This window comes from Saimiri boliviensis, chromosome 12 (genome assembly GCF_048565385.1).
Source record: "Saimiri boliviensis isolate mSaiBol1 chromosome 12, mSaiBol1.pri, whole genome shotgun sequence".
NCBI classification, from domain to species: domain Eukaryota; kingdom Metazoa; phylum Chordata; class Mammalia; order Primates; family Cebidae; genus Saimiri; species Saimiri boliviensis.
The window spans coordinates 11,281,725-11,309,502 of NC_133460.1; the positions used below are offsets into that span (position 1 = coordinate 11,281,725).

At 63.3% G+C, this 27,778-nt stretch overlaps 1 protein-coding gene across 5 annotated transcripts; it reads right to left on the reverse strand.

Moving 5' to 3' along the window:
- Positions 1-606: 606 nt before the first annotated feature.
- CAPN15 (calpain 15) lies at positions 607-27,267 on the reverse strand. 5 transcript variants are annotated; one of them, XM_039478172.2, is made up of 13 exons: positions 26,762-27,267; positions 15,064-15,342; positions 6,146-7,589; positions 5,324-5,532; positions 5,056-5,239; positions 4,714-4,937; positions 3,885-4,010; positions 3,649-3,801; positions 3,116-3,277; positions 2,799-3,028; positions 2,558-2,724; positions 2,290-2,468; positions 607-1,877 (listed from the first exon to the last, which is right to left on the reverse strand). In XM_039478172.2, exons 2-13 carry the CDS (start codon positions 15,243-15,245, stop codon positions 1,700-1,702), a joined length of 3,438 nt encoding a protein of 1,145 aa, XP_039334106.1. In that variant the 5' UTR covers positions 15,246-15,342; positions 26,762-27,267; the 3' UTR covers positions 607-1,699. The 5 variants fall into 5 exon arrangements, with proteins under 5 accessions (XP_039334106.1, XP_074237930.1, XP_074237929.1 ...); XM_074381829.1 differs by lacking the exon at positions 26,762-27,267 and adding an exon at positions 20,787-26,746; XM_074381828.1 differs by lacking the exon at positions 26,762-27,267 and adding an exon at positions 15,542-26,746.
- Positions 27,268-27,778: the final 511 nt, after the last annotated feature.

A 27,778-nucleotide genomic window follows, 5' to 3' on the forward strand; every position in this document is an offset into this window, starting at 1 on the left:
GTGAGATGTGTTCTGGCAGCTCCCCGCCGCCCGAGGCCCGCCCGGAGCCAACACTGCTGGTGGCTTTAATTGCTTTCACATTCAATACGCTGCCCGTGACAGCCTCTTACCCCGCGCCGGCCGCGCCCCAGCCCCCAACTCTGCCCAGGGACGGCCTGGCTGCCAGACAGCAGTCTGACCGGGTGCTCTGCTCAGCAGCACCTGCCTGGGGCAGAGGCCACCCTGAGACGGGGCTGGGAAGGACCAGAAAACTTTTCTCCCCATGCGCCCCCTGCTCCGTCTGCTTCTGCCAGGAGACTGATGGGTTCAGACAGGGCCTCCACTGTAGACGCCTCGCTGGGAAAGGCCGCCCGGCTACTGTCCCATCTGCCCAGTCCTTGCTGGCCCCACAGCCACAGGTTCTGGCCCTGCCCCTGCCCGGTCATCAGTCCTTCCTGGCAGGCTGGTTGCCCCTTACAGGTTTGAGTCACCCACCATGGCCGTCTCCAGGGGTCCCCACATGCAGGCCCTGCCCAGGACACCTGGGCAGGGCCTCTCCCTTGGACCTGCAACCTTCCCGCCCCTTCCACAGGGTCCTGAGTGGGGCAACAGCAGAAGGGAGCGAGATTACAAAACAAAACGCTTTTATTTGGTCCATTGGAGCCTGAGTCGGAAGCCACTGTGGAGAATCCTACCGTAAAGGAACGGGCTGACAGTTGATAAAATAGTCTCTGTGTCACAAGAGCTGGCCATATTTACAGGGTTAAAAATATTCACAGCTCGGAGTACAGGGAGGCCAAAGGGGAGAGGGGAATGTTTCTCCAGGTGTCAAAGCCCCGGAAGCCCCTGAGGGGGCAGGGTGGGGAGCGAGGGCAGGACTGGCCTGCTGCCTGGGGGCCAGGAGGGCTCAAGAGGTCTGCGTGTCTATACTCCCCGGGCTGCAGGGGCCGGTGTGAGCAGTAGAGCCCTGCTGATGCCCTCGATGGGCCAGGCCAAGGGATGGGACTGACTGAGGAGCCCGCTGGTCCCCGGCCTGCTGGGCATCGGAGAGCGGTGCTGAGGACTGGCATACCCACAGCAGGCCTGGCGCCAGCTGCACCCGTCATGGCTTCGATCCTGGCGTGCGCTCCAGGAGTTGCATAGTGTCGCTGGGGGGTGGCTGGCCAAAGGCCCCCGCTTCTGAGACAGGCACAGCCCCCGGGATTTGCCGCTCCACGCCAGGGCTCCAGGGACCCCGCCTGCCTGTGGGGGACAGGGACCCAGGCTCTGGGGGAAAGCTGACCTCATGTCCCGTGAGGGGTGGTCCCTGATCCCACCCCAGGGCCTTGGCTCTGACACCCAGATTTGGTGTGGACAGAGCTGCTGGCCGCCTCCCTGGCAGGAGACCCTAAGCCCACAAGGAGGGTCGGCCTGACCTCGGCCCCCCCACCCTGCAAGATGCTGGGCTCAAGGCTGGCAGGTCAGCTGGGCTGGCTCACAGCTCGCCTGGTTCGAGGTATTCTGCGTGGCAGCTGGGAGGCCTGGCCAGGCGGACTGTGGGTGCTCAGGGAGGGGAGGGAGGGGGGCGGGGTGCCCATGGGAAGCTGCACTGTGGGCTTGGCAGCTCCCTGGGCAGGGTCCTGAGATTCTGATTCAAGCGTCCTCTGTCGGGGTCTCCCTCATAAAGTGCGTGTGGGGGGTGGGGGTCCATCTGTGCACAGCCCCTGCCCAGACATGGTGGTCACAGCGGCCGGGGTCCATGCAGACCGGCAATCTCTGGCGTGAGCGGGGGGCTGTGGGTGCCCTTCGAGGCCGTCCAGTCGCTGAGGAAGGCCTGGGCTGCTTTGCGATGTGCCAGGCGGTGGGTGATGGAGAAGCCGGCATTGCCCTCTAGCTGGGACAGGATCACCAGGACCTGCCTGGGGGAGAGGACCAGTGAGGACCAGTGGAGGGTGGGGGTGGGGTGGGGCTAGGCCCCGCCTGTGCAGAGGCAAGGGCAAGGGGAGGGGCAGGTGCAAGACACCTGTGCAGGGTGGGGACATGTGTTTTGGTGGGGGGATGCCTGTGTAGGGGTGGGGGGCGTGGGCACACCTGTGGAGGGCTTGGGGTGGGGTGGGCACGGGTGCACCCGTGCAGGGGTGTTGGTGGGGGCATGGTGCACCTGTGCAGGGATGGGGGCAGAGGCGTGGGTGCACCTGTGCAGGGTTGGGGGTGGAGGTGTGGACACACCTATGCAGGGGTAGGATCATGGGCACACCTGTGCAGGGGTGTGGCTGGCGGCGTGGGGACACCTATGAAGGGGTGGGGGTGAGGGTGGGACCATGTGGGCACCTATGCAGGGGTGGCACGCTGTCCTGGGTGCGCAGGCTGCCGCGCGTGGATACCACGTTGAAGCTGTCGCTGCAGTCACACTGCACGTGCAGGTAGGCCTTGGGGTGCCGGTTCTCCACCACCACGATGAGCCCCGCCCAGCCGTGTGTCAGGTAGTAGCAGGTCATGCCCTCTCGGCCCTGGACACAGGCAGGGCCATTGTGGGACAGGTCAGGGCCCAGGCACACTCCCCCCGCCCCACACCGCCCTCCCCCGGCCCCCCGCCCACCTCATGCCGCTCCCCGCGGCTCTCGGTGAGCAGGATGATGGCGTCTGCCAGCGTTGTGGGCTGGGCTTCCACGGGCTCCACCATGACCAGCCTTGAGCTGTACACGGCCAGCACGTGGCCTGGCGGCTCCGGGGCAGCTCTCGGGACCCCCGCTGAGGGGCTGGAGGCTACAGGGAAAGGTGTGTGAGCTGCAGCCCTCCCTGAGGGCCCGGGGCGTGGGCCTGGGGCAGGGGGCGCGTACCTTGCGGGGCAGGGGCGCCCGGCGGGGGCGGCCCCCAGTGGTTGAAGGCACAGCACACCACAGCGTACTCGCCCGGCTCCAGCATGACGTCACAGCTGACAAACTTCTTGACGGCACGCTTGCTGTGGGCCAGGAGCCGGCCGAGGCTGAGGTGGCCGCCCCTGCCGAACGTGGCCCGGAACACCAGGATGCACAGGTCCAGCAGGTGGCTGTCTACGGCGTCCGAGCGCCTGTGCCAGACACCGCGGGCCAGGGTCACATGTCATCACGGCCGCCAGCCCAGCCCAGCCCAGCCCAGCGGGGCCCCGCAGCCCCACCTGCTGCCCTCCTGGAAGAGCGCAAACTCCAGCGAGGCCCGCTCCAGCACCGTGAGCGCCGTCACCCCCACGGGCGCGCTGGCCGAGCTGGGAAAGCAGCCCTGCACACGGGCCTCCTGCCAGTCTGAGTGCACCTTACAGATGTCCACAGAGTCGAAGTACCTGGGGGCAGTGGGAGGATGCAGCCCTGAACACACCACGGCCCACACCTCCGTGGCCCAACTCCCGGCGCCCCCACAGGCCGGTGACCTCTTGCAGCCCGGCCCTGGGGACCCATCCCTGAGGCCTACGCCGAGGCGGCTCTTCAGGGCGCTGAGCCCTGGTTGACTTGGGGACAGTGGGGCTCTGCTGACCTAGGTGGACCTGGATTCTGAGGCCAGTGCTCTGGAGCCGAAGCCCCAGGTCCCATGTGCGCTGGACCACGGGCAAGCCATGGTCTCCACCCCAGGTCAGCAGTAGGGCCAGGCTTGTTCCCGAAAAGGACCCAGCCCTGGGGAGGTGGGGTGTGGCGCACACTCCCACAGAGCTGGTACCTGACGAAGTCCCCGTACTCCATCCAGAAGACGCCCTCGCTGCTGCCGTGTGGCATGAGCTCGCCACGCAGGTGCCCCGGCCAGTGCGGCCACTCATCCGACCAGCTGCCGTTCCAAGAGAAACGACCCCAGGGGTTTCGGAGCCGCAGAAGCCTGGAGACCAAGGGGTGAGGGTCAGAACCGCGCCGCCCGAGGCTCCACGGCACGCCGCCCACCCTCAGCCAGCCCGGCCCCACCTGGTACCCTGGACGTCTCGCACATCCAGGATGGAGTAGGCATGGCGGGGGCGCAGGCCCAGGCTCTCATAGGCTGAGTCGTCCACCTTCATGTTGCCCCCACCGCAGGAGGCGCCCATGAGGAACCTGTGTGGCAGAGCAGGCCTTGCTGATGGGGGTCCTCGCTGACCAGGGACCATCACTGGCAGAGGTCCTCACTGACCAGGGCATGGCTGATTGGGGGGCTTGACGGCCGAGGCCCTCGCTGGCCTTGACCCTGCCCCCAGGGCAGGCAGGGGCAGCAGAGGAAGGCCCCGTCCTGCCTGTGGGGACCAGGTGAGGTGTGTTCAGGGGCTTCTGGCCCAGCGTCCTCCACCGTGCCTGAGGCGCACAGGGCCTGAGTTGGGGTGGCTCCGGGCTCCGTGGCTCCTGAGCAGGCAGGCAGCAGCACTGCCCAGGGTCAGCTTAGAGGAGGGGTCTGGGAGCTTCGAGGTGCTTTGTGCCAGGCCACTCCCCACAGGCCTCCTGGGGTCGAGGCACAGACCCGCTGACCAGGGTGTGGCCAAACTCAGAACACACCCCTCATGTCTGCTCTGAGGACGGTGATGGCATTGGGCTCACCCCACAGCCTGGGTCAGGATGTGGCCTTCCTGGCATGGGAATGCTGGTTCCAGCCCCGCCTGAGGAAGGGGAGGTGATGGGGGCTGCAGCCTGGCCACGCAGGGTCAGCCCACTCCAAGGGCGCCTCGTGGACGCAGAACTGGGTCAGAGGGCGCCAGCCCCACGTCTCCCACCGTCCGCCTCGCCTCTCCTCCCAATGCGGCTGACCACGCAGCGCCCCCCCTCTTACCCAGCCTCCTTAGAACTCAGCATTTTGGCCCAGATGAGGTCAGTGTCAACGGGCTCCTCGCGGGGGTTAGTGGAGCTGACCTGCAGCGCCAGGCTCTCGCAGGGGGCGCCGGTGAGCGTGGCCAGGCCTTCGATGGCGCGGCCCGCCTGGAGCGCGAAGTAGGAGCCGTGCAGCTTGGCCAGTGCCTTCTCGATGAGGGCCACCCACAGCTGCTTCCGCTGCGCCTGCAGAGGGCTGGGGTCAGAGGCCACCCTCCCTGCTCCCCACACCACCCCCACTGCAAGGAGAGGAGCTGCCGGCCTCATCGGCAGGGCAGGGGGCCGGGGTCAGAGGCCGCCCCACCTGTGAGAAGAGGAGGCAGCCGGCCTCGTCACAGGGCAGCATGTCGTCCACCAGCACCGTGGTCCACGTGCCGTCCTTACACAGCCGCACCTGGTAGGCGCCCTCTGCGCACAGGCTGCGCGTGACCATCACCCGCTCCACCAGGTCTGGCCGCTCCGCCAGCACCGCCAGGGCACTCAGGAACCTGCAGAGCGTGCGGGTGCCCTCGGGGTGACCGCAGCGGGACACCCGCCCACCTGCCCCACCCCGGCCTCCGTGCGGGCCTCACCAGCAGTTCCCCAGTAGCCCCTGCAGGATGTCCGAGGGCCGCAGTGTGTGGAACACAGACCACGAGGCCCTGTGGTCCCTGAAGACGGAGCAGTTGATCTCCTGGGGCCGCAACCACTGCTTCACGCGCTGCTGCACGCTGTCACCCATGGGGAAGCCCACAGACTGGGGCCCGGGCGGGAAGCTGTCATCCACAAAGTTCACGTTGTTCTGTAGAGACCATGGCCATGTGCTCAGGCTGGGCAGGGTGGCCTCACTCTACCCGGCGGGGACAAGACCCCACCCAGGAGAGCGCCCGAAAGCAGTGCCTGACACCGAAGGAAGGGGTGGAGCGTGTACAGCCCACAGACCTGGTGCTTGGCTGCCCTGCCCTGTGGGGAGGACGCCCTCACCCTGGCGATGGGTGGGGAGCAGGGAACATGTGGGCCCAGGGGCACAGCACAGCCCCTAGGGGGAGGTATGGGGATGGCAGCACAGCTCTTGCCCTGGCCCTGTTGGAGAGAGTGCAGGACAGAGCCAGGCACATCCCAACCCCCCACTTCAACAGCATCTCCATGCTGCCCCTGGGAAGCCCTAGCCTCCCTGTGGCCAACACATCAGAAGGGGCTCTGGGCCCTCCTGGCCACGGAGGAGGGCTGAGGTGGGTAAAGGTCGTGCATCGTGGTCACCAGCAAGGACCTGGGGTCAGGAGGCCAAGCAGGACCTCAGGGCAGCGGGTGCTGCCCTCTCCTCACGTCTTGGGCCTCGTGGCTTCTCCCTAGACGATAGCCAGAGCCCGGCCTGACGAGGGGGAGGGCAGGAGGAGGGCGAGGGTGTGCCTCACCTCCCGGCAGAAGGCCACGATGTTCTCCCAGAGTGCCTTGGCCTCGCCCTCATCCGTCTGCCGCCGCTGCTCCACGTGCATGCTCTCCCTGCGCCGCAGGGGTGCGGCCCCCCGCCGCTGGGCCACCAGGAGCTGGGGCGTGTGGCAGGCGGCGCAGTGCTTGGCCCGCGATGCGTTGAGCAGGGTGCAGGCTGGGCAGGCCCACTGGCCTGGGCGCTCGGGCAGGAGGCGGGCGGCCTTCTGAGCCGAGGGGACCCGTCCGCAGCTTCTGCCACAGGGGCCGGGCTTGTCGGCCCCGCAGTCGGGGCAGTGGGCAGGGGGCTCGCCATGCTCCTGGAAGCCGTGCAGTTTGGAACAGCCGCAGGCCGAGCACCTGGGGGCTGCGGTGGGGTTCCTGAGTGTGCACTTGGCACACGCCCAGGTGGTGAAGTCGGGGCTGGAGGGGCTGGCGGGTGTGTAGCGCACCGTGTCTCCGGCCAGGTCGATGACGTCGCTGCCCAAGGTGGAGCTGCCGGCCTCTGTGCGGCTGGAACCACCCTCCGCAGCCTCTTCCTCCAGCACGCTCAGCCGCTTGCTGGACAGCAACTCTGCCAGGCGGGCGGCCCCAGCCCAGCCTGCGCCCTGGGGTCCCCTGCAGCCGGTGGAGGGTGAGGGCTGGGCAGCCTCAGGCACCGGCGGCTGCAGCTGGGGGGGGACCTCACGTCGGCTTCGAGGCACGGGGTTGTTCTGCAGGGTGGACGAAAAGGGACTGAAGGGTGGGACCCGGGGCGGCTCCGGCTCAGCAGCTGGGCCCTGGCTGGTGGCTGGGGGGTTGGCCTCGGCACCTTCCCCGGGGAGGCCAGGTGGAGGCGCAGCAGGCACAACGTGGAAGCCTGCTGGGGCCACCACTTCCGGGACCACCAGGGCCTCAGGAGGGATTCGTGGCAGCGAGAGCCTGCGTGGGCCCCCGCAGGCGGAGCAGGAGCTGGCCACGGGCGTGTTGTGCAGCGTGCAGCGTGGGCAGGCCCAGCCCCCTCCGGGCTCTGCCACCTCCTCCTCTTCCTCCTCGTCCTCTCGTTGCCCGCTGGCGGGCTCTGTGGTCACCAGCCCCGAAGTCCTCACTGCACCAGCTTCCTCCTGGCAACTGCCCTTGGGTTCCCCCAGGATGGCGGGCGGCCTGGGGAGGACCCCGTTGAGCACAGGCAGAAGGGCAGCCCCAGGCGCAGGCTCTGGGGCGAAGCCGCACACCTCGCAGGCCTCCTTGCCCAGGAAGTTGCGGAAGGTACAGCGGGCACAGGGCCATTTCTGCTCCTCCACGCTGAGCCGCAGGATGTGGTTGAGGTCGGGCTTGTGCCGCGGGGCCTCGCAGATGGAGCACTGCAGCTGGCCAGCTGGGTTCAGGAAGGTGCAGCGCGCACAGGACCACTCTCCGACAGTGGCCATAGACCCAGGCGAGTGGGTGTGGCTGCAAGGGAAGGGGCTCGTCAGGGCCACCCTGGGAGGTCCTGCGCAGCTGGACCCCATCCTCCCCTTGGACTGGGGAAGGACCCGTGGCTCTGCACCCCAAAGCCGGACTGCTCCTCAGGGGCACTGCCTTCTCCGTCACCAGGCCTGTGGCTGTGGGGTGGGCACCCAGGGGCTGCAGCACAGATGGCAGGGAGGGCCCAGCCAGGCTCAGGATCAGGTCTTCCCGGGTGTGGAAGAAGAGGTGCTCAGGCCTCGGGGAGGGCAGGTGGGCTATGCCTCTGGCCCCTGCACACCTTGACAGGCTGGCCAGGGCCTGGGGAAGCCACAAGCTGATCTGAGCAAGGAGCCTCCTCATGCCACAGCACAGCCTGCGAGACAGACTGGCCGCTCTGCCTGGCAGAAAAATCAATTGTTCTTGTTAATATGGCATGAATCTTGCTCTTCTAACGGCAGGCTCCATCTAAAACCTTTTGGTTCAGGAAGAAAGAAAACTTGCCTCTTCATAAGAAGAAAAAAAAACCCAAAAAGTCTCCACAAGCAACATGAGTGTTTGCAGAGCTGAGTGGACTCTGACGCTGCCTTCCCTGTGCTCGGCCCGCATGGCAAGGGCTCTGAGCTGCTCCTGGCAGAGTGGACGGGGAGGAATGCATCGGGCGATGCTCAGTGCATCCAGCTGGAGCAGAGACCCAGGGCGGGGACCTGCTCTAACCGTGGGCTTGTGAAAAGCCCAAGGAACCTGCGTGCAGACAGCCATGCCTCTCCCGGATGACCCACTTGGAGAAGGGCGTGGATGCCGCTCAGCCCGCACAGATCATGTGCAGTGGCCGGGGGAGGGGGGCCCTGGCCGCACCTGCACACCCCCGGCCTGGCTGCTCAGGCATCCGGACCGGTCTCCTGCAGGTGGCAGAGTGGCCGTGACCTTCGCGGCCCCCACTCTGGGAGGTGCCCTCGCGGACTCAGCACCCCCTGACCGCAGGTAAAGGCTGAGGTGGGTGGGGCCTCCTGAGACACGCCGTCTCTTTGGCCCTTAGCCGCAGCGACTGGCAAGGGCAGTGTCAGGCTCCAGAGAGGAGAGAGAAAACGCAGGTCCCCGGGACCAACAACTTGCCAGCAAAGTGTCTGCTGGTCCTGCCGGTGCCTGGGACACATGAGAAGACACCTTTCGGAGCCATCCTGGAAAAACCCAGGCGAGGCAGGAAGATAGCCTGCAGCCCAGGAGGGTTTAGATGAAACAAGGCTGAGGTGGGCAGAGCCTGTGAATGGAGCCACCGCCCCTGCAGCCTGCGCTGTGGAGGCCTCTCTTGTTGGGCCGACGTGGAAGCGGGTAAGGGGTCAGTGGCCGGGAGACCTGGGCAGGCCCCCACCCTCCTCCCTTCCCTCGTGCACTGCTCTGGTCTCCGCAACCCCTCGCCACTCCCTCAGCCGCCCTCTCCTCTGCAGGGCCTGGGCAGGCTCATGGGCTCAGAGACCTGAAATCCTCACGACAATTTGGATGAAGTGCAGCGGCTCGATCACGGCTCACTGCAGCCTTGGCCTCCGGAAGCCAGACCCCCAAAGCCCACAGTAGGAGTCCAAAGACCCAAAGCAAGGACTCAGCAAGGTCCTTCAGGAATTCTCAACCCAGAGCGCTCCTACAGCTGCGGCACACACCGCTCAGCAAGGCGTCCCCGCCACTGTGGGATGCACGCAGGCGTGCCTTCGAAGGAGACAGCTCGGGAGACGGTGGAGCCGCTCCTTCCCACACACAGGCCAAGTTGAATAAAAAATGGAGGCAAGTGTCCAGAAAAATCCAACACAAAAGACTCGCGTGCCCCAGTCAGCTGGGTGTTACTGACACTCAGCTCCAATGAAGTCGCTCGCTGAGTGCAACAAAGAGCCCACCCTGAAGCCGCTGGGACGGCAGCACCCAGAGCGTGGAGGCCATGGGCCTGTGACTGTGCACGGAGTGCAGTCCAGGTCCTGGGATGTGGCCTCTTTCTTAGAAAAAGTGAGGAGGAGGAAACTCATTCAGTCTCCCAGGGCCTCGGCCACCGGAGCCCTGAGGCTGGGGCTCCCTGGGGAGCTGGCTGAGGAGGCCACACCCAGAAACACAGATGCCCTGTCTGGTGGGGACAGCCTTGCGCCAGGCAAGCTCTCAAGGCCCCCTGGGGTGCTTGACATGGTCAGCAGCTCTTCCTGCTGTGCCCAAGGTGGCTGATGCCACAGGGGCTTCTGCCCAGAGCTCTTGTGGTGGGGGGTGCTCAGGTTGGGCTGCCCTCTCCTGGGCTGGCCACAGCCGAGTGCTGCTCAGCCTTTCCGGATGGGGTCTGCCCTTATTGCCTCTGTACCAAGCCGCCGCTGCCTGACCTGCTACTTACTGATTAAGGGAGCTGCACCCAGCAGTCAGCTGCACAGGGACCTCTGGCCCGTGCCAGTGACATGCTGTGGAAGGGAGACAGGGGCTGTGCCCAGCTCTCCCAGGCTCCACAGGCTGGTACACCATCTTTTTCTCCTTACAGGGAAGTGGTCACTGGGGCCACAGCACCTGCTCTCCTGAGGGGTTGTGAGAATGCAGGGGTCACCAGGGCCGAGAGCCGGGCACGCAGCTCTTCAGTCAACACAAGGGTCGTCCCTGACCTTCCCTCATCCCAGCGCCCTGTCACCTGTGTGTGGGGAGGGCTCTGTGTGTCCCTCGGGTGGAGCAGGGGTCATCTGTGTGTGGGCAGGGCTCTGTGTGTCCCTTGGGGTGGAGTAGGGGTCACCTGTGTGTGGGAAGGGCTCCGTGTGTCCCTTGGGGTGGAGCAGGGGTGGTGGTGTACACGGTGGGGAGGGCTGTGTGTGTCCCTCAGGGTGGAGCAGGGGTGGTGGTGTACACGGTGGGGAGGGCTCTGTGTGTACCTCGGGGTGGAGCAGGGGTGGTGCGTGTACACAGGGCGCAGGGCTCTATGTGAGCCCCTGCCCGCCTTCCTGCAGCGTGTCGCCCGTGTCCTCTCTCCCACTGCTCTCATCTGTCTCTAGCCTGGGGCCTGCTCGCCATGCACCTTGGGGGCCTGCTTGCAGCAGCAGACAGGAGCTGCCTGGAGCTCAGGCGCCACAGCAGCCAGCCGTGGCAGGGGTAGCCCCAGGGATGCCCACCCATGGGAGAGGCTGGCGGGAGGCCAGGTTGAAAGAGAAAGAGCCATGTGGCATCCCCAGATACCTTGGCCTGACCCTGCGGGCCAGATCCCAAGTCTAACACATACCCGCCACGCCCGGCACAGCAGACCCCATGCCTCCCCCATGGCTCCGCCCCTTCCCCGTAGCCAGAACCACGGCTGCCACCATTCTACTCCCTGATAGTCCCAGGCAGTCCCTGGGAATCCCAGGCGTGTGGCCTGTGGCCACTGGGAGCTACAGACTTAACAGGCCCGCCTGAGGTCTGAAACTCTGGCCCAGTGCTCAGAAAGAAGGGGCCAAGAATCTTCTGCCCTCTTGAAAAAGAGAAAGGGAGTAACAACTTTTTTATGTTTTTCTATACTACTTAAGTTGTTTTTTTGAGACAGGGCTTCACTCTGTTGCTCAAGCTGGAGTGCAGCAGTGATCACAGATCACTGCAGCCTCGGCCCTCCCAAGCTCAGGTGATCCTCCCACCTCAGGGCTTATATTTTTATGTATTTATTCTTTTGGGATGGAGTTTCACTCTTGTTGACCAGGCTGGAGCGCAGTGGGGAGCTCTCGGCTCACCGCAACCTCCGCCTCCCAGATTCAAGCAATTCTCCTGCCTCAGCCTCCCAAGTAGCTGGGATTACAGGTGCCCACCACCTAAGTTTGTATTTTTAGAAGCATTGGGGTTTCTCCATGTTGGTCAGGCTGGTCTTGAACTCTCGGCCTCAGGCAGTCGCCCATCTCAGCCTCCCAAAGTGCTGAGATTACAGGTGTGAGCCACCACTCCAGCCTGTTTACGTATTTAGAGACAGAGTCTCACTCTGTCACCCGTGCTGGAGTGCAGCGGCACAATTTTGGCTCACTGAAACCTCCACTTCCCCGGTTCAAGCAATTCTCCTGCTTCAGCCTCCCTGCTAGCTGAGATTACAGGCATGCGCCACCACGCATGGCTAATCTTTTGTTTTTAGTAGAGGCGGGGTTTCACTACGTTGGTTGGTCTTAAGCTGCCCACCTCAGGTGACCCACCCGCCTCGGCCTCCCAACGTGTTGGGATCACAGGTGTGAGCCACCGCACCTGGCCTGCTTGAATTCTTAATGAACGTATGGAGCCTCTATGATGAAAAAAATTCTACTAAGGTAAAATTTTAAACTGTAACTTGGAAAAACACAGCCCTGAATTTCAAAACCTTGAACTTTCTTTTGTACACATAAATTCAGTAAAAAAATAAGAGCAAAAGCAGACATCACCCTGTGGAAAGTGTGTGGGGTGCTTGCTGCCTGGCTGCCACACGGCACTCAGCATGCAATCCAGCCACGCAGCCACTGCCCTGGGAGCCACGGCCCAGCCCAGCAGCTCTTCTCTAAATGGAAAGGTAAGGACACGTGTAAAGCCGGACATGTAATCCGGCTTTGGGAGGCCGAGGCAGGAGGACTGCTTGAGCCCAGGAGTTTGAGACCAGCCTGGGCAACAGAGTGAGACCCTGTCTCTACAAACATTATTTATTTATTTATTTTGAGACGGAGTCTTGCTCCCTCACCCAGGCTGGAGTGCAGTGGCGCAACTTTGGCTCACTGCAACCTCTGCCTCCTGGGCTCAAGCAATTCTCCTGCCTCAGCCTCCTGAGTAGCTGGGACTACAGCCGTGCACCACCATGCCCAGCTAATTTTTGTATTTTTAGTAGAGACAGGGTTTCACCCTATCGGTCAGGCTGGTCTCAAACTCCTGACCTCAGGTAATCCACCCACCACAGCCTCCCAAAGTGCTGGGATTACAGGCGTGAGCCACTGCACCTGGCCAACTCTTTTTTTCTTAATTAACCAGCTATGGTGGTGCACACATGTAGATCCAGCTACTTAGGAGGCTGAGATGGGAGGTTCACTTGAACCCAGGAGGTAGGAAGTGCAGTGAGCCGGACCGCAGCACTGCACTCCAGCCTGCGTGACAGAGTGAGACCTTGTCTCAAAAATCAACCAGTCAGTTAAGAAAGAAAAAAAAGGCTGTGTTCGGTGCTTCACACCTATAATCCCAGCACTTTGGGAAGCCAAGGAGGGCAGATCGAGAGGTCAGGAGTTTGAGACCAGCTTGGCCAATGTGGTAAAACCCTGTCTCTATCATAAGGATACAAAAATTAGCTGGGTGTGGTGGCACATGCCTATAATCCCACTTACTTGGGAGGCTGAGGCAGGAGAATCACTTGAACCCAGAAGGTGGAGGTTGCAGTGAGCTGAGATCACGCCATTGTACTCCAGCCTGGGAGACAGGGCAAGACTTTGTCTCAAAAAAAAGAAAGGAAGAAAAGACAGGTGTGGGTGGATGAGACGTGGCCGGCCACCAGGGAAACGCAGAGCAAAGCTAAGGAGAAACCAGCTCCCACCCGCTGGGATGGCCAGAATCACAAGGACAGGCAACAGCAGGCGCTGTCGAGGGGGGGATGCCGGGACCCTCCCCAGCGTTGCTGGTGGGAACCAAGTGGCATAGCCCCTGTGGAAAACAGCTGGGTATTTTCTTTTTTTTGAGACGGAGTTTCGCTCTTGTTACCCAGGCTGGAGTGCAATGGCGTGATCTTGGCTCACCGCAACCTCCGCCTCCTGGGTTCAGGCAATTCTCCTGCCTCAGCCTCCTGAGTAGCTGGGATTACAGGCACGCGCCACCATGCCCAGCTAATTTTTTTTTATTTTTAGTAGAGACGGGGTTTCACCCTGTTGACCTGGATGGTCTCGATCTCTCGACCTCGTGATCCACCCGCCTCGGCCTCCCAAAGTGCTGGGATTACAGGCTTGAGCCACCGCGCCCGGCCTTCAGCTGGGTATTTTCTTAGGAACCTGCGGAGCTTTACCACACAGCCCCACAATCCCACTCCTAGGTACCTACGCAAGACAAATGAAAACAGGACCACGCAAAACCTCGTCAAGAATGTCCACGGCATCGTTCACAGAAGCCAAGCGGAAGCAACCCTCGCGTCCACGAACAGACAGAACGCGGTTCATCCTGACACGGAACAGTGAATGGCACCGCCACGGCGGCAATGTGCGTGAACCTGGAGGGCATGGGGCCGCGTGAAGAAGCCAGACACCGGGCCACGCGTCCTGTGGCTCCACAGCCACGCACCTTCTGCACAAGGCAAACCCGGGCAGGAGCCGGTGGGTGGCCATCTGGGGCTGGGGTCTTCTGGGTTGTGGGATGCCGTAACTCTGGACCGCATGATGGCTGCACAGCTCTACAAACGTCCAAAAGTGACCGAACTGCACCCTAACAGGCGAATCTGGTAAGTTCCACTTCCACAAAGCTGCTGTCAGCACACGTGGAGACGCTCACTCGGACGCCGCTGGTGCAGGAGCACCAGGAACTAGGGACGGGCTCCGGTGCCACCACGTGCAGGAGGAGCACAGAGGCTCTTCCCCTGCCGACCACCAGGCCCCACACGGCCCCTCCATGTCCTGCCTCTGCCATGCCTCCCTGTCCATCAGGGTAACTCTCAGATGGGGCTGCAGGGTTCCCCCACGTGGCCCCTGGCTAATCCTGTGCATTCTCAGCCCTCACTGGCCAGAGCTCAGGCCTTGGCGTGGATGCCACCTGGAGGCTGGTACCCCAGGCCTGTCCACCCACCGTGGCCTTGCCCACTTCCTGCAGCTCCACACCCATCCCTCCCACCTGGGGGCCAGCAGAGAGCAGGACGCCGTCCCACGTGGGAGCGTGGCAGGCCCTTTTGAGGGCTAGACGCAGGCACACTGCCTGTAGAAGCCTGTCCTGGACACTGAGAGGAATGGCTGCCACTGCAGCTCCGGCCCCAAGGCCCCGGGCCCCTGAGTGTCTCTGCCTCCAGTGAGGGCACAGGACGGGGTGACGGCAGGGGCATCAGTAGGGTCCACCCAGTTCAGAGCTCACCACCTCGGGCTCCCCAGGGACCCAGTTGATAGCCAAGGCCACGGCAACAGCTACGAAGAGCCAGCGTGTGGAGGAGCCCGCACCAAACCATGTGGTCTGTGACCCCCGGGGGGCAGCAGGCAGAGCCCAGCAAGTGCCGGCAGCTCTGAAACCGTGGTTGGCAGGCAGCATGCCCAGTGCCTGCAGCCGGCGGGGACCCCAGCTCACAGAGAGGCTTCAGAAACAGCCTCTGCATGGAGCAGCACAGCCTGTGAAAAACAGGGCGGCTGGACCGGACACACACGCCCCATCCCACCACTGACCAGAGGCCGGGGTCCCGGACCTGCTCAGCTCCTGCTTAGCGGGGAAGAGAGCTGCCACAGCTGCCAGGGGCAGGGACCCACTTCTCTGCAAGCACCACTGCCATGGAGAAAGGCCTCCTGCCCCAGGGACCCCTCCGGGGCCGCCCCTCCCCACCTCTTACCTTCGGGCCCGGGGGCGTGGGGGCTGGTGCTGCCGGCTGACCAGGGGACCTCCCCAGACAGGACCCCCTGAGCCGCTCCTACACCAGCCAGCCGCTGCCGGGGGGCCTGGGTAGGGCGGCCCCCCGGGAAAGCTGTGGTCCGACTCGGTCTCTGCGGCCAGGGAGGAGGCGGAGCTCCCCATGGCCCCCCGGCCGGCGGCCGTGCTGACAGCCGGACCTGGTCACCTCTGGCCAGCAGCGGGCGAAGCGGAGCATGGAGGGCAGAGACAGGGCGGCCGGCTGGTCAGAGTGACACACAACAAAAATAAACAGACAGACAGAGAAAATAGAGAAGAAACAGCATGATTCACACATGTGGCCCGGGAGGACTTCCCAGCACGCCCAGCCATCTGGGTGGACTGAGGGGATGTCTCGGTGCAGGGCCTGGGGCCCAAGTTCAGCACCCACGGGGCTCCTCCCTCAGGGGCCCAGGACGCACCCTGGCCCCCAGAAGCGCAGCATCACATCTGCAGTATTCAGAGATGTCTGATTCCTTGTTGAGAAAAGAGATCACACTCTTGTGCTTTATCACAGACGGGACAAGGGGGCGTCCACCCCAGCGGAGTGTGGGAGGTAGCAGAGGGTGTCGGGAGCTGCTGCAGGCCCAGGCCAGATGGAGACCTGGAGCTGGGTCACACATCTGCCCACATGCCATTCTGGAGCCTTCCAGAAGGACGGCAGCCCAACCGGGTGCATCCGCAGAGCCACCCCTGCTGGGAGGCCCGGGAGAGGCCCGGGCTGTCAGGGTTTCTGGCAGGCGGCCCACCTATGCTTCCGGGAAGGCCATTTTGCCCACTCTGGCTGAGGAGAGATCAGATAGGGCTGAGAACAATAACCCTGAGAAGGGAAAACCCTGCCAGCTGCAGGCAGCTGCTCTGTCCCTGAGTCCGACACGCCCCCCTCTCCCCACCAAGATCGGGGCCAAGGTGGGCATCCAGGCAGGCTGGCTGGCAGTGGGTTGACCAGCAGCCCACCTGGCCCAGCAGTTCCTGCCCCTGGGGTCCTCCATCACACCCTCACAGCCCTTCTTCCAGCTTGTGATTTAGTCTCTGGGACACAGCCTGTGTCAGGATAGAGCTTGGGAGGAAACGGTAAAACATGTGTCAAAGCTGTCGTGCATGGAGGATCACTTGAGCCCAGGAGTTTGAGACCAGCCTGGGCAACACAGTGAGACCCTGTCTCTACAGAAAATTTAAAAACCACCTGGGCGTGGTGGTGTGTACCTGCAGGCCTAGCTACTCAGGAGGCTGATGTGGGATGATGGCTTGAGCACAGGAGGTCAAGACCGCAACCGTCCAAGATCCCAACACTGTACTCCAGCCTGGGCAACACAGTGAGAACTCTCTCTCTCTCTTTTTTTTTTTAAGGCAGAGTTTCGCTCTTGTCGCCCAGGCTGGAGTGCAATAGCACAGTCTTGGCTCACTACAACCTCCGCCTCCGGGGTTCAAGCGATTCTCCTGCCTCAGCCTCCTGAGTAGCTGGGATTACAGGTGCCCAATACCACGTGGTTTCACCATGTTGTTCAGGCTGGTCTTGATCTGCTGACCTCAGGTGATCCGCCTGCCTTGGTGGCTCAGGGCACAGGACGCACGGGTCCAGTGTGGGGTGCGGACCACAGCCCAGCCCAAGGCCTTGTCCAGCCTGCAAGTCAACAATGGCTTTTAAATTTTTAAATGGTTTGAAAAAAATCAAAAGAAAAACAATCCTCTGTGCGAGGTGACAGTTACATGAAATTCAAGTCTCGGAGTCTGCAGGAGTCTGAATGTGCACAACCTGGCTCACTCACCCGCAGGTGCTTCTCCCCAGGGACCACCCTGTGCTCACATCTGCCCTCAGAGGGGCACCTGCAGGCCAGGCCGGAGAGCGCCGCGCACAAGAGTCGTGGGTCTCCTGGCAGCCACGTGAGATGGGAGAAAGGAACAGGTAAAACAAGCCTTGGTGATGTGCTCAGCGTGCTGTGCAGTCTCTGAGACGTGCCGCATCCGTATGAAACGAACATAAAACACAATGCAGACATTCAGGACCCGTTCTCCAGTCCGAGTTCCCGGACGCGACTGTGCCCAGCAGCTCATCTCACGCGGACGCGCCACGCTACAGGCCCTGGAGCCACGAGTGCTGACGGCCTCCACAAGGGGCGGCCCTCAAACATGCAGGACACAGGCAAGGTCCACGGGGTCTCAAATGCCACATGGAAGCAAGGCCAGGAGCCCAGCACACACGGAGCAGGCTTGCCAGCTGGGAGCCCACATCAACCCAGGCCTCTTGCGTGGCCATGCCAGATGCTGGAGCAACCCAAAGAGCTCCTGCACTCCACAGCCCATGCCACGCAGGCGTCGCTCACGGGAGATGGCTGGACATTTCTGACACTCCTCTTCTGCAGCCAAATCCTGAGCAGGGTAGGACAGGGCTTGGGTGGGAGCCTGGACTAGTGGAGGTGCCCACGGGCAGACACTGCTTGCACCAGGCCCTGAGCTAGTTTGGCTCTGACAGGAGCCCTGCCCCTGCTCTCTGTGAGGACTGCACACCCGCAGGGGCCAACCTCAGCTCCTTCGACACTTGCCCACCCAGCCACCCACCCATTCACCCTCGTGGCACCTGGAGTCACGCGCAATGCCAGAAACACAGCCTCCCACAAGGCCCCGCCTGCTCCTCACTGATGCCTTCAGCAGGCCGACGGCAGAAACAGTGCCCAGCTGCACTCGGGCAGGAAGTGAGCTGCTCTCGGCCTCCCGCTCCCTAAGCTTGCTCAGAAAACCCTCCTGGAGCCAGAGCCGGTCTCAAGCAACTGACCCTGCGGGACCCACCTGGACAAGAGGGAGGCCTGTCCTTGGAGTGCAGGGACAGCACAGTCCCCTCTCGCGGGTACTCGCAAGACAGGAGCCTGCCCAGAAGAGCAAACGCCCCTGCCACCGAGCCTGGACGGCCAGTTCTGGAAAGGACTCTCCAGGGTTTTCTAGCGCACTCCAGGGGATCTCCAGAGATAGCATCAATGAACCACCCCCGACCCACTGCCAGAGGAGTCCAGAGCCCCGTGCAGATGGCGGGGTGCCCTGGCTGGAGAGGCCCACTAAGGAGCAAGGCCTCCTCCATGCATCTGGGGCTCCTTCGGCACAGCCGCCACCCACGTGCAGACCTGAGGATCCCATCACAGGGGTGGCTGCGGGAAGCTGGCACCGATGCTGCTCCCAAAGCCCACCCGCCAGCTGCCGAGTGCAGCAGTGGGTCCTGTCCCCCTCTGTCCCTGTCCACTCACAGCTGGACAGGTGCTAGTACCAGGTGAGCAGCCTGCGTTCCCCTAGAGGGTGGGAACTGCATTTACGAAAGACTTTGAAGGGCAGGGACCCCAGGAAAGAGGGGCAACGAGTGGTGAGAAGGAAAGAAGGCAGAACCAACCAGGGATAGCCCCCAGGCAGGGGGTCAGAGATAGGTAACTCTCAGGTTCCGCAATGCCATCGCTGGAGGTCCCCTAGAAAGGGCTGGAAAATCTAGGCCGTGGGTGCTAACTCCAGCCAGACCTCGGGAGGGCGGTCATCACACCAGGGCCACTCGCCTGAGGACACCAGGGACAGGGCCTGCTGCAGCCAGCCAGAGGTTGTCAGGGGGAACCTCACTCGCCACTCCCAGGGCCTGGGCACACGTGAAACCCTGAGGAGGGCTGGACGCAGGTCAGCTCACTCTGTGGTTCCCATCCTGGCTCCCTGTCCCAATAACTGGGGAGGTGTGGGGCCACTTTCACCAAGTAGTGCGCCAGGTAGGTCCCCCAGGGACACGCCCTGTGCCACTGTGCTCCTGTGGGCCTGCTGGTGGCCGAGCATCTGTGCTGCTCCTGTGGGCCACACGTGCCCCTACTGGCTTATCTGCCCACGTGTTCAGGCCTCTGCGGTGGGAATCAGCAGGAGGCCTGCCTGCAGGGGCTCACTCTCAGGGCAGTGCCTCAAGAGTGGCTGTGACATACGACTGTCACAGAGCCACGCTGCAGCCACGCCCACCTCCGGGCTCCCTGGAGGGGCAGGGTGAGGAGGGCCCAGGACTGTGCGGACCTGTGCCTTCCCCTACAAGTCCAACCATGCAGCTCCCTGCCCTCGCTGGGAACCGCTGTCCTCATTTTAAATGGGGCGGTGGCCTAGATCCAGCCTCAGGGAACTGGGGAGGTGGGGCTGCCACTATCCTGTGGGGACAAGTGGCTAATGAGCAGGGCCAACTGGCGGGTCCCTGTCCTGCATGAGGCGTGCCACACATGCACCCTGTGAGGGCCTCAGGGAGTGTCCAGCCAGGGGACAATGATGAGAAGGGCCAGGGTGACCACACTGCCCAGGACTCAGCACAGGGCTGGGTCCTGGAGGTGACTGTCACTGCCCCGCTCCATCTGCAGCCGCTGAGGTCTTCCGGGGGTCTCTGGTGCCTTGACAGACCACCCGGGGCAGGACGGGGTCTTTGGGTGCCTCTCAGTAAGTGCTGGGCTCAGCAGGGGTGACAAGCAGGGATGGATGTGTGCTCCTGAGGCTCTGGTGGGTGCAGGCAAAGGCAGCTCCCAAGGCAGCGCCCCATCTGGGGAGCTGGTAGCCCACATGGGAGCGAGGCTGGCACAGCGATCCCCCCTTGCGCATGTGGAACCCACAGCTGTGTCCACTCCACACACACTCCCCACATTCTAGCTGACTAATGACGTACACGGCTGTACTCCCTGGGCCTCCCTGCCTCCCCTGCCCTACAGGTGACACAGGCGTGTCCCACTCACACGGCACCTGCTCCCAGGGGCCTAAATCTCCATCAATCTTTCAGAGCCATATTGACACCATGAGAAACGCAGCAACCCCAATAAGGATGCCCCGATGTCACCCCTGCTCAAGTCAGGGGAGTGGGGGTGGCAGACAGAGAATGGAGGCCCCTGTGTCCTGGCAACTGGCAGCCTGTCCTGGCCCCGTGGCAACCCCACTGTGCCCTAGGAATGCACCCACCAGACCAGAGGCTGCTGGTCAAGACAGGAAGCAAGAGCCAGCCACTACCAGGACGAAGCTCAGGGGTCCCCACGACCCGAAGACCGGCACCTCTGCCTTCATCCCCACTCAGCTAGGGGTACCTGTGGAGGAGATGGCCCTGAGGACGTGAAGCTCCTGCATGAGACAAGTGGGAGGGTTGGGGACAGGGCTTCCCATCACCCCTACAAGAAACCAGGGCCCCGCCTGGGTGAGGACGCGAACTACGACTGTTCACCTCCAACGAGAAACGGCAGGACAGCAATTCTCCAGACACGGAGGGAGGCCGCTCCCCAGGGACCAGGCACCCTACGTGCCCGTACTGGCCAGTGCCCAGCCAGGCCCCCTCCTGGCTGAGGAAAGCAGGGGGGCCGTGCACATGCTCCTCACCAGCCCTTCCAGCACTGCCCCAGCAATGCCATGGGGGGCGGGAGGCTCCATTTGGGGGCCAGAGCCACAGCACAGGGGAGGCCACCAAAGGGACAAGCACCCCCTCAGGATCCCTGACCGCCCTCACAGTCACCTCCCACCACAGGACCACAGCCCAAACGGCTGGGAGAACCAGGCTCTGCAGGGCGGGCAGGGGTTCTGTGAACCAAGGGCTCTCAGAGGGGCCACCAGCCCTGGCACTCCGACCCTGCTGCTCCGCAAACGTCTGCAGCCCGTATAAACCCACACCTGAGCCGCAGTGCTAGGGAACAAACTCACCTGAAGCTGCAGCTGCTCCCCAGCCCCGGTTCCCTGTCTGGCTGCTGACTAGGAAGGGAGGAAGGGAGGCATCTAATCAGGCATCTGGCTTCCTCCGGGAGGACTCTGACCCTGGAACACCAAGCCCCACCTCCGGGCCTCTCTGCAGGAGTCAGAGTCCTTGGAAATCAGTCCTAGGGAACCCTTCGCCTTAGAAGCTGTGACTCTCCGAGAGCCAAAGGCAGCCTGGGGAGCAGCATGGGCTCAGTCGGTTCCTCACTACCCTGGTTTAAGGCCCCGGTCCAGTGCAGTCAAGCCCCAGCCAGCCAGCACCGTGGACAGGGCCGCTCGGGAGCCCGTCCCAATCGCCCACAGCCTGGCTCTGCTGCAAGGAACAGGCCATGGGCCAGAGTCCACGGGCAGGGCCATGGAGCAGCACCAACCAGGGAGGCAGCTGGGCTTCCTGCCAACGGCCAGGGAAAGGTGTCCAGCTGGGCAGAGCTCAGGCACATGGCCAGGCAGCCACCTCGCCTCCGCTGGACCCGGCCACTCTAACCGCCACCAGGGCAGCCACGGCCTCCAGCCAGGTGGCTCTGCTCCTCTCGGCACATGCTTCCCATGGCGGTGCCACGGCGGTGGGTAGGACGCTCACCCTCCCTGCCCCCTCCTTCCTGGGCCATGTGGGGCCCACTGTGGCCTTCTCACTCAGTCATCACTTTCTTTTTTTAAAAATTTTTAAACTTTTTTCAGACAGACTCACTGTCTCCCAAGCTGTAGTGCAGTAGCAAGATCTCAGCTCACTGCAACCTCTGCCTCCTGGGTTCTAGTGATTCTCCTGTCTCAGCCTCCCAAGTAGCTGGGACTACAGGCATGTGCCACCATCCTGGCTAATTTTTGTATTTTTAGTAGACGGAGTTTCACCATGTTGGCCAGGCTGGTCTCAAACTCCTGACCTCAAATGATCCGCCTGCCTTGGCCTCCCAGAGTGCTGGGATGACAGGTGTGAGATGCTCTCCCGGCCCAGCACCCTCTTCTGTGATCAGCACCGAGGATGGTGTGGTGAGGTGTGCCTGTGGCACAGAGAGGGGGGCCCAGGCCTCACCTCGGAAGAGTGGTCCACAGAGCTCAGCCGAGAGTCAGAAAGCATACCCGAGAGCCGAGCACAGAACAGAGGCCTCGGGACTAACCTCTCGCTGACAGCAGGAGGCTCTTCTGGGGCTCTAGATCTCTGTATTTGCCAGGAACCTTGCAGTCTGCAGAGGCACCAGCCACCAGCTCTGGGTGGAAGTCAGAGGACTGGGGGCCCGCACACCAAGAGGGCTCAGAGCAGCACTGGGGCTCCAGCCATTCAGGCTGTGCTGTCCCACCTGGCTCCCCAGACAGGGCTTCACTTCCTTGGCCCGTTCAGAGCTGCTCTGAGACACCTCCGATGTGCTCACTGGTGAACACCCGCACCTTCTGCTGGGCTGGATCCTTTCTGCCTTAGAGCCGCCTGGCCTTCGAGGGTGGGAGGAGAGCAGAGGCGTCTCTGCAGTGAGGGTGAGGAGCTCGGGCTGAGCTGAGCAGGTTGTCTGGAAGGACACACGGGGTAATGGGGTCACTCCTGCGCCCCTTATTGTCTCTAGGGTGGCACACCCCCTCAGTGAGGCCTTGCACGTTTTTCAAAACGATATTGTCAGGGAAATGGGAACACTCAGGATTTTGACTTTTAGTTTCACAAGTTCAGCGTTAACGCTGAATTCTTTTTTGTTTTTTTGGAGACAGAGTCTCGCTCTTTTGCCCAGGCTGGAGTGCAGTGGCACGATCTTGGCTCACTGCAACCTCCACCCCTTGGGTTCAGGCAATTCTCTTGTCTCAGCCTCCTGAGTAGCTGGGACTACAGGCATGCACCACTATGCCCAGCTAATTTTTGTATTTTTAGTAGAGACGGGGTTTTGCCGTGTTGGCCAGGCTGGTCTCAAACTCCTGACCTCAGGTGATCCACCTGCTTCGGCCTCCCAACATGCTAGGATTACAGGCGTGAGCTGCCGCACTCAGCCGAATTCTTTTTTTTTTTTTTTTTTTTTTTTGAGACAGAGTCTTCCTCTAGGCTGCAGTGCAGTGGTGCAATCTCGGCTCACTGCCACCTCTGCCTCCCAGGTTCAAGCAATTCTCCTGTCTCAGACTCCCGAGTAGCTGGGATTACAGGCACGCACCATCATGCCCAGCTAACTTTTAGTTGAGATGGGGTTTCGCCATATGGGTCAGGCTGATCTCGAACTCCTGACCTCAGGTGATCCACCTGCCTTGGCCTCTGAAAGTGCTAGGATTACAGGCAGGAGCTACTGTGCCCGGCCCCAAATTCTATTTTTAACAGGAAAAAAAGGACCAGACAAGCATGTGTGTTTTGGCGCTTCTCTGTTTCTGTGCTTGCCAAGTGGTGGCAGGAGCAGCCCTGATCTAGGCAGCCTGGTGACCTTGCCAGTGGGCCAAGCAGGAGCCACAGGGACGCAGGGGCACCTCTCATCCCAGAGAGGGGGACTGGGGCCTCGGGAGCCGTGCGGTCCTGGGCCCCAGAGGAGGCCTCTTGGCACCTCCTCCCCTACCAGCTCCAGCCTCTCTGCGGCCATCTTTTCAGGAAGGGCAGGGGATCCAGAGAGCCCCAAAGCTTACTGCCTTCTCATTACAGGGGCTGGGAGGTAGGGGATAGGGAGTGGGGATCAGGCAGAGGGCAGAAGCCTGCCTGGGAGATTTTACTTCCAAAGGGCAGAGGCTGGGTGTGGTGGCACACGCCCTCGGTCCCAGTGCTTTGGAAGCCTGAGGCAGGAGGATCACTTGAGCCCAGATGTTTGAGGCTACAGTGAGCTACGATCACAACTGCACTCTAGCCTGGGCGACAGAGCCTGACTCAAAAAAGTAAAATTTAAAACATCTTAAAAATAAAGGGCAACTTTTTCAAGAAAAGTGAGGGGAGGGCATGAGGAGGAACTCTCTCTGTCGCGGAGGGAGCTCCTTCCACAGAGCAGGCGGAAGTGGCAAGCACCACCTGCAACTGGGCACAGCCGCCGAGATAGTTCAAAACGCAGTGATCGGCCTGCCTCCTCCTGACTCCTGACTAGACCCGCTAGGGAGGCGGGGATGGCAACCCTTGTGGCTTCGCTGTGACCTCGGGGAATCTGAGAAATCACTGTGTCTGGAGGCCGGTGCGGAGGGACTCAAGGAGTCTACCCTGGTGCCCTAGGTAAGTCCTGGGGAGTGCGGCCACACTGGCCTCCTGTGCAGCACTCAGGCAGGCCCCGCCGAGAGTGTGCGAATTAACCGCCTGATGCAGCTCATCGAGGGGCCCCTGTGCCAGGCCAGGATGCCCCTGTCCTCCCACAGCCCCTGCTCCCTGCATCCTGGGGACCCAGCAGCAGCCCCTGTCCTACTGGCACAATGCAGCCATCCACAGACTCCCACCTGGGCCATGCACCGTGAGGTCTGCGCCCAGGAGCATGGGGCCCACACGTAACAGGGTGTGGATGAACAGGTCTCCAGACCCAGCCTCCACCCACAGCCTCCCTGCAGGGAGACAGGCATACAAGTCTGTTCTCTCAGACTCAGAAACCAGCCGAAGTCAGGGGTGGCCACTTCCACGCCACAGGTGCCTTTCTGGAGCACCCAGGAGTCCCCCTTGGCCACCAGAACTCAAATATCCAGAACTGCCTGTGGCGAGGGCTGACCATGGTGCTCACTGACCGTCTACTCTGCACACGGCTGGACGGTGCTGGGCACTGGGCCTACCAAGAAACAGAAACGGCCCCTGACCTCCCAGCGCCACATCGAGCAGGGAGATAGGACGGTCCCAAGTGTAACTGCTGCAGGCAGATCCCACGGAGGGGAGCCAGGGACCGCTGGAGGGCAACATCAGAGCCATGCACAGACTTGAGCGTTCTCGCCAGCCGGGGCATGAGCGTCCAGTGGCTCCACGCAGCCGAGGCATAGGCAGGTGGTAAGGAAGCGCACGTTCACAACAAGAGGTTACGAGGGATGTGGAAGAGCTTTAGGGAGAGAATGAGTCCCACTGGGCTTCTGGGCAGTCCGGCTGTGCCGGGGGTCAGACAACGAGGTCTAGGGCGGGACCAGAGGGGCAGAGTGGAACAGGAGAGCAGAGCGCCCGCGGCAGCCCCCAGGCACGGGGTCTCCTCCTTGCGTGTCTGATGAAGAAACCACCCAAGCCGATCCCGTGTTTCTCGTCACGTCAGCCGCCCTCCTGGGCTTCTGTCACTGTTTCTCAGAGACCCCACACTGTGTTGTCTAACGATGTTCTCCTTCTCAGCACCTGCCCACACCCGGTGCAGTGAGGAGAGGCGTCGCAGCGGGGGACAGAAGGCTGGACCATGGGCTGCTTGGCCACCAATGGCCACGTGGGCGGCAGACTCCCTCAGGGTCTTCAGCAATGGCTCAGGCCCATGAACAACTGGGTTTTGGAGGGTTTTTCGGGCAGCAGAATCCTTCCCTCCAATCGCCTCATATGAGGTGGTGGAAGAGGCCCCAGCCCTCAGCCTCCCTCCGCCCCTCCCCTGCCATCACAGACGTCCTGCAGCGTCGGTTTCCTCGCCGGTGGCAATGGGGTGACCAGAGGGCTGCCAAAGGCCTGGGCAAGGATAAAGTGCGGGGTGCCCAGAGAGAGGTCCAGCAGGGCTGAGGCTCTTACACAGAGGCAGTATTAGAGGGGAACGGCCACTTCCTGCTCGCAGAGACCCCAGTCTGTAGAGGCTCAGACAGGAGGCCCTGTGCAGTTGTACAGTCACTGAGCCTTGGGCTCTCCTGGGGACTCAGAGGTCACTGGTTCCTCGTGCCAATCAAGCCGCTCTGGAGGGCCTCAGACACAGAGACAGAAGCGGGAAAAAGAGGGGTGCTCCTCCCAAGAGCAGAAGAACCTCAGAGGAGGCAAGACACACCCAACCCAGGGCCAGGCCAGGCTGGTTTCCTGCAGGACCTGCCTCCCCCTGCCAGACCAGAAATACAATCTCTCTTGCCCTGCTTCACAGTTGAGAAGTCACTCCGAACCCGGAGGCAGAATTACCCCTACATCCTTGCCTGGCCCCAGACTCTGGGAGTGAGGAGGCAATCGTGGGACACGACACTCCCACACTGAACCCTGACTCAAGCTTCCGCACCCCTCAGACCTGGGCAGAGGAGGAGACTCGGGTTTCCCAAAGCAGCACACAACTCTTCAGCACCCGACTGAGCCCCCGTCTTCCCCACACACCCAGGCATGGCCTCAGGTTCCGGGCGTCACCATGGCTTTCTGGGTCCTGTTACCAGCAGTCTGGTAACAAACTCCAGGGCAGTAAGGGGACCCCGAGAGCTCACCGGGCCAGGCAACCTGACCACGCAAGAGTTCTTCCGGCCAGGACGAGACGGGCCTCTTCTGCAGCCAGTAGGAAGGGCGCGCTTGTCAGAGAGCAGAGTGTGCAACTTCCCATTTGGTGCCGCAGCAGCCCCGGAGGGACAGGGAAGGCAACACTGGCATGGCTGGCACAGACAAGGCTCCTGCCGGCCCCTCCATGCCGGGTGGCCGCCCCCAGGCCGTTCCCCAAGTGACCGGGGAGCGATGCCTGCACCAAGCACCACATCCCAAGTACCAGCACCGCACTCTGGGCCCGGATATAAGGGCACTCAAGGGCAGGCAGGACCGAGGCCGCCTCCTGCGTGCGCGGACCCCGGAGCTGGCCTCGAGTGACCCACATGGCCCCGGTCCCTGCCGACTTCCCGCCTTCCTCTGGGCTCCTCTCGGAAGCATCGCCCGAGCCCAGCCCTGGCCCCCACCGGCCTGGAGGCGCCAGCGGGAGGCGAGCTGACCCCACTCCGAGGGCCCGGACGTCCCTGCCCTGGCCCGGAGCCCGGCGCGCTCAGACCCCGAGGCCTCCCGCGCCCCGCCGGGCCCGCGCTCCCCGCCGCCCACGGAGCCCGCACTCCCCGCCCGGAGTCCCCGGCTGCGCGCCCGGCCCAGCTCCGCCGGCGGGTCTCACCTCCACAGCCCGGCGGCGCCGCCTCAGTCCTCGCGGCCCGGGCAGCGCGGCCCCGGCCCCCGGGCCCGCTCGCCCCCGCCGGCCGATCCACAACTTCTGCCTCCGGAGAGCGGCGGGGCCCCTCTCGCCGCCGGCCGCGCTGCCCGGACGGCCTCCCGCGCCTCAGCCGCGGAGTGCCCTGACCCGGCCCCGGCCACTGCCCGCGTCTGGCGCTCGCCTTACGCCACCTCCGTAGCGTAGCGCCTGGCCTTGGCCCCGCGGCTACGGCGCGCCCGGGGCGCACGCGGCGCTGTGAATCGCTCACACGGACTACGGCTCCCACAGGGCCGCGCGGCGCCGCCGGGGCGGAAGCGCTGGGCGGTGCCGGCGAGAAGCATGCCGGGAGTTGTAGTCCTCCGGTGGCGCCTTCCCGGTCCGCCGACCGCCCGGGTTACTCCTCCTGCCCGCGCTGCTGGAGACGGCCAGGCCCCGGGCCTCGGTCCCGGGGAGGTGCCGCGCTCCCGGCTTATCGGGGAGTGGCTGGGACTACAGCTCCCAGAAGGCCCTGCGAGGGGCACGGAGGGGCGGGGCCTCCAACCGCCGCGTCGGCGCGTCCACGGCGACTCGGTCCCGGGAGTCTCGGGGCTGGCCGGGCCGGGGACGTCAGTGTCCCGCGGGGCTCGAGGAGGCCCCTGGACCGAGGACCACGACGCCGCCCTGGGCCCGCCGTGTCCGCGAGGCCCAGAAACCCCTTCGGGCCTCCCAGGGCCGCCCCCTCGCGACGCTGTCGCGGCGGCCAAGAGCAGCAGTGGCAATGGGACCGCCCCGGCCCGAGACGCGGCCTGGCCGCGCAGCGTCGCTTGGGCACAGCCTCTCTAGGTCCCTTCCTCCTCGGCCGCGGAGGGACGCCATTAAACGGCCTCGCCGGGCTCAACGGGGACGCGGCCAGGACCCGGAGGCGGGGGGGCGGGGCGACTCCCGGGTCCTTCCAGGCCCCTTGCTCAGGCCCGATTCTCCCCCACCCGCCCCGAGGGCCCC